Source organism: Frankliniella occidentalis, unplaced genomic scaffold, assembly GCF_000697945.3.
Source record: "Frankliniella occidentalis isolate FOCC.00 unplaced genomic scaffold, Focc_3.1 Scaffold4250, whole genome shotgun sequence".
Taxonomy (NCBI): domain Eukaryota; kingdom Metazoa; phylum Arthropoda; class Insecta; order Thysanoptera; family Thripidae; genus Frankliniella; species Frankliniella occidentalis.
Genome location: NW_026271298.1, coordinates 1 through 3,636, shown reverse-complemented (window position 1 = coordinate 3,636; position 3,636 = coordinate 1). Strand labels below are relative to the sequence as shown.

At 46.3% G+C, this 3,636-nt stretch overlaps 1 protein-coding gene across 1 annotated transcript; it reads left to right on the top strand.

The window, feature by feature from the left end:
• Nucleotides 1–1,968: 1,968 nt before the first annotated feature.
• On the top strand, nucleotides 1,969–3,470 carry LOC127752126 (rab5 GDP/GTP exchange factor-like; the record flags this gene model as incomplete). The annotated part of the gene is made up of 5 exons (XM_052276748.1): nucleotides 1,969–2,086; nucleotides 2,416–2,609; nucleotides 2,683–2,840; nucleotides 2,921–3,169; nucleotides 3,256–3,470. Coding segments are annotated over exons 2-5 (801 nt in total), but the record flags the coding sequence as incomplete, so codon positions are not given.
• Nucleotides 3,471–3,636: the final 166 nt, after the last annotated feature.

Here is a 3,636-nt window from a genome sequence, read left to right as displayed (position 1 = left end):
GCTCGGCCGGAGCGATGTCAAACAGGCGTTTGTGCGGTGATCGTCTCTGGTGGTGGGAACAGTTAAGATCTAAAATGAAACATTTTGCGTTAGAAGTTGTTGTTTCCCCTTTCATAATGACATCTTTCATTAAAATTTGGGCGGATGGTGGGTAATACGGAATCCCTTGCTGTCACCACTTACTGGAGACCTTACCGCGCGTGTCGAGCGTGGTCGGGGACTGAACCATTATGCATGTCCGCGACGGCACGGCGGCGGCGGTCACGTCAGTCCACTTTCAAACTTTGGCAACTTCTGGGCGTGGAGTGGGAAAGGATCTGGGGGGCGCGGCGCGTGGGTACACGACCCGGGGGCGGGCGAGAGGCCCCGGGCCCGCCAAATGTACCAAGCATTGAGAGCGAAATCATGAAAACTAGTGAAACTCTGTGTTTGTTTGTTGTGAGTTATTAGGGGCGCCAAGGCCCCGCTAATAGCGGGGCGGCGTGGCGTGGCGTGGCATTCCACCACTTTGCGTTATCGCGAGGGTTTGACGGGTCGGAGCGGGTCAGGCTCCCGCCAGATGGACTTGGCCTGCCCCGCCGCCGCACGGGCGCGCCGCCACGCCAACGGCCAGCGCGCCGACCCGCTAGCTGGGTGTTTTACTAAAGTGGAGGCGGTAGTTCGGTTTTTCTGTTCAGTTGAGACATTATCTCGGCAGGTGTTTCTCCGGGAACTTGTAAATGGCCTGCACGCTATGATCGAGTGCTGCTTGCGCGGTCGCCGTTTTTCGTCGTGCAGGTTCATTTATTACTTGCACTATTCCCAGCTGTGGCACTTTTGTGTCGCAACGCTTTCAACGCAGTTATTGGTCTTCCCTTCCTCGTATTGTCTTGGTTTTCAAAGATTTCTTGGGCTGTTTTTTGTGGTCTTCCTCGGCCTTCCTTGTTTTCTAGGCGGCCAGTGTGCACGCTCGAACCTAATTGGGCGGCCCTCGCGTCTAACCCGTTCAAGTTTTGCAACCTTGCATCCTGTACATTGTACAATAGTGACCACACTGCACGCGATTGACACGTTCAGTGCGGCGTGACGGCGTGACCACTATGCGGTCATGCTCTGCTGGAGGATTTCAACCCCCCAAGACACAGCTGCATTGAGCATGTTAAAGGTTCCCTACAATGAACGTTTCCCGAGAGATGACGCAGACGATGGCGCCTGCACCGTGATGGGTAGGCCGACCCGCCAAGCAGCTGTGTGCAGTCGGCGGCCCGCCCTCAGCGCCCGAGTTTGAGGGCACTAATAGTATAGCAAGGACTAGTTGGCCCGGCACCGTTCGGCTACACTCCCTCGCGTCACAACCACGAAAACTGCTACTTGGTGTGTGTGGTGCGGGGACGGCACCGATGTGTGTACGACGTACTCAAGCACTCAGTGTCGTTGGTAGTGATGCCGTTGGACGCCGAGTTTAGCAGCTGATATTGTTTAGAACGGGGCTCGCTTTCACCCCCTTCTGATCAGTTTCTGTGGTGTGGAAAAAATGGCATAAAATTCGTAAAAACGTATGCCTTGCTACCAGGGTAGTTAGTTGTGTTACATGGTTTGGATCACACCTACCCCCTCCCTTTCCCTCCGCTTGACCAAGTTGTCGTAGCGCCGCCGCGTTGGCGCCGGCACCACACGTAGAAATGCAGAAATGCCACCAATGTGCAAAATTGGCGTTCAAGTCACAACATAATTTACACTAAATATAATCAAAAAGAAATCGGATAAGTGGTTTAAAAGATGCACCTTTGGAACAGTGAACGTGAATTAGTTTTTTTCTAAATATACATTTTTCCTAACCAACAGATCAATTTTTAATCCTGGGCTCAATCATAAGGCGATCGCAGGATCACGGCAATCACGGCTCACAACCATCAGAGCTGTACTTACATAGCTTACATAGAGCGGATATCCGGATATCCACGGTTCACTACACGGGTGGAATTCCTACAACTACGTCATCGCCGCCGCTACGGTCTCGGTCCCTCCCTCGTGCCTCCTTGTGAAAATTCCGTCTGCTAGGGCTGGAAATTCTTGTTTTGTTGTCATCTAAGCCCCAGCCTAGTCAGTATGTACTGTAAGAACATGACTCATTCCAGTCTTTATCTTTAGTTGCTTATACTAGGACGCAACAGAGGTATGGAATATTTTCAAACATTGAGTTTAAGTTCAGTTCGTTGTATTCTGTGACACTTCTTGTAGGTTATGGTGCAAATTTATTTTCAAAATAAGTTTAGCAGTGAGACATGAAATATTAACACTGCACAATTCTTTGTATAACTTGGTAGAATTAATGTATTATTTTCATTTGCAACCAAATTTTTTTGATGTCTTTATGACCACACCCATCCAGATAATTTGTTCTGGTTATCTAATTTTTATTTACTTCAATTGCAGCCATCAACACCCAACATGTTTACTAAAAAATCTCCAGCACTACGGATTGATGAAGCAGATTTAAAATGTAAAAGCAGAAGTGGTTGTGACTTTTTCGGTAACCCTGAGTGGGATGGTTATTGTTCACATTGCTATCGGAAGGAAAGGGAGCGCCAGCAAAATGACCAAAAGAAAAGCCCAAACAGGGGAGATAGGTAAAAAGTGGACTTTTTTGTTTTCTTACATCTAAAGAGTTTTATTTATTCACTTTGGTTTATTGTTTTCCAGTGGTTCACGGACATCTGCTGATAGCCCCCTTTCTTTGGCAGTGGCCAAGCGTTTCAATAAATTTGAAGAAAAGAAGCAGCAACAGCGACAGCAGCAGGAGAAAAGGAACAAATTTAGCAAACTTGCAAGCAGTTTAAGAAAATCTACTAGTATTCGAGGTATGTGCTATTTCAGCCTTCTTCTTCAGAAGTGGAAAAAGTATAGGCTTTGTGAACAACATCATTTGTATAATTTTTAGACACGGGACGTTTACCTGAGCCATGGTTGGAACAATCTCCAGAAGTAGAACGGATCAAGCAAGACTATGCTACTCATTTGGCTTCTCTTTCCCCTGAACTACGACAATTAATCAATAAGTACATCCAGGGTCTTTGCCGTAGTGTTTGCTCCGATGCTAATAACATATCAGCTGATGAATTGTCTGAAAAAGTTCAAAAATTTTATCAAATACTTTCAAAATGTATGGATGCACATAATATAAATCAAGGTATGAATTATCTTAATCAATGTTTATTCAGCAGTAGCAAGTTTGAAAAATTACTAATATATTTTCTTATTTTGGAATTATATCAGAACTCAAGGAGTCGGTGCTGGATTATTGTGAGAAGTTCACGATGACTGTTTTGCATCGCAATCTATTTTGCCCACCAACTACAACAGATGAAGAAAAAGATCTCGCTATTCAAAAGAGGATACGGCAGTTAAATTGGGTGAATGCTAAACACCTTGACTGCCGTATTAATGAAACAAGTGAGGAAGTTCGTGATCACCCAATTTTAGCTCAAATAGTGCGCCTCAAGCGACCCATGCATGCATGCATGCATACGCACGGTTTAACTACACAGACCCCTTTGAGCTTGCTCGGCCGGAGCGATGTCAAACAGGCGTTTGTGCGGTGATCGTCTCTGGTGGTGGGAACAGTTAAGATCTAAAATGAAACATTTTGCGTTAGAA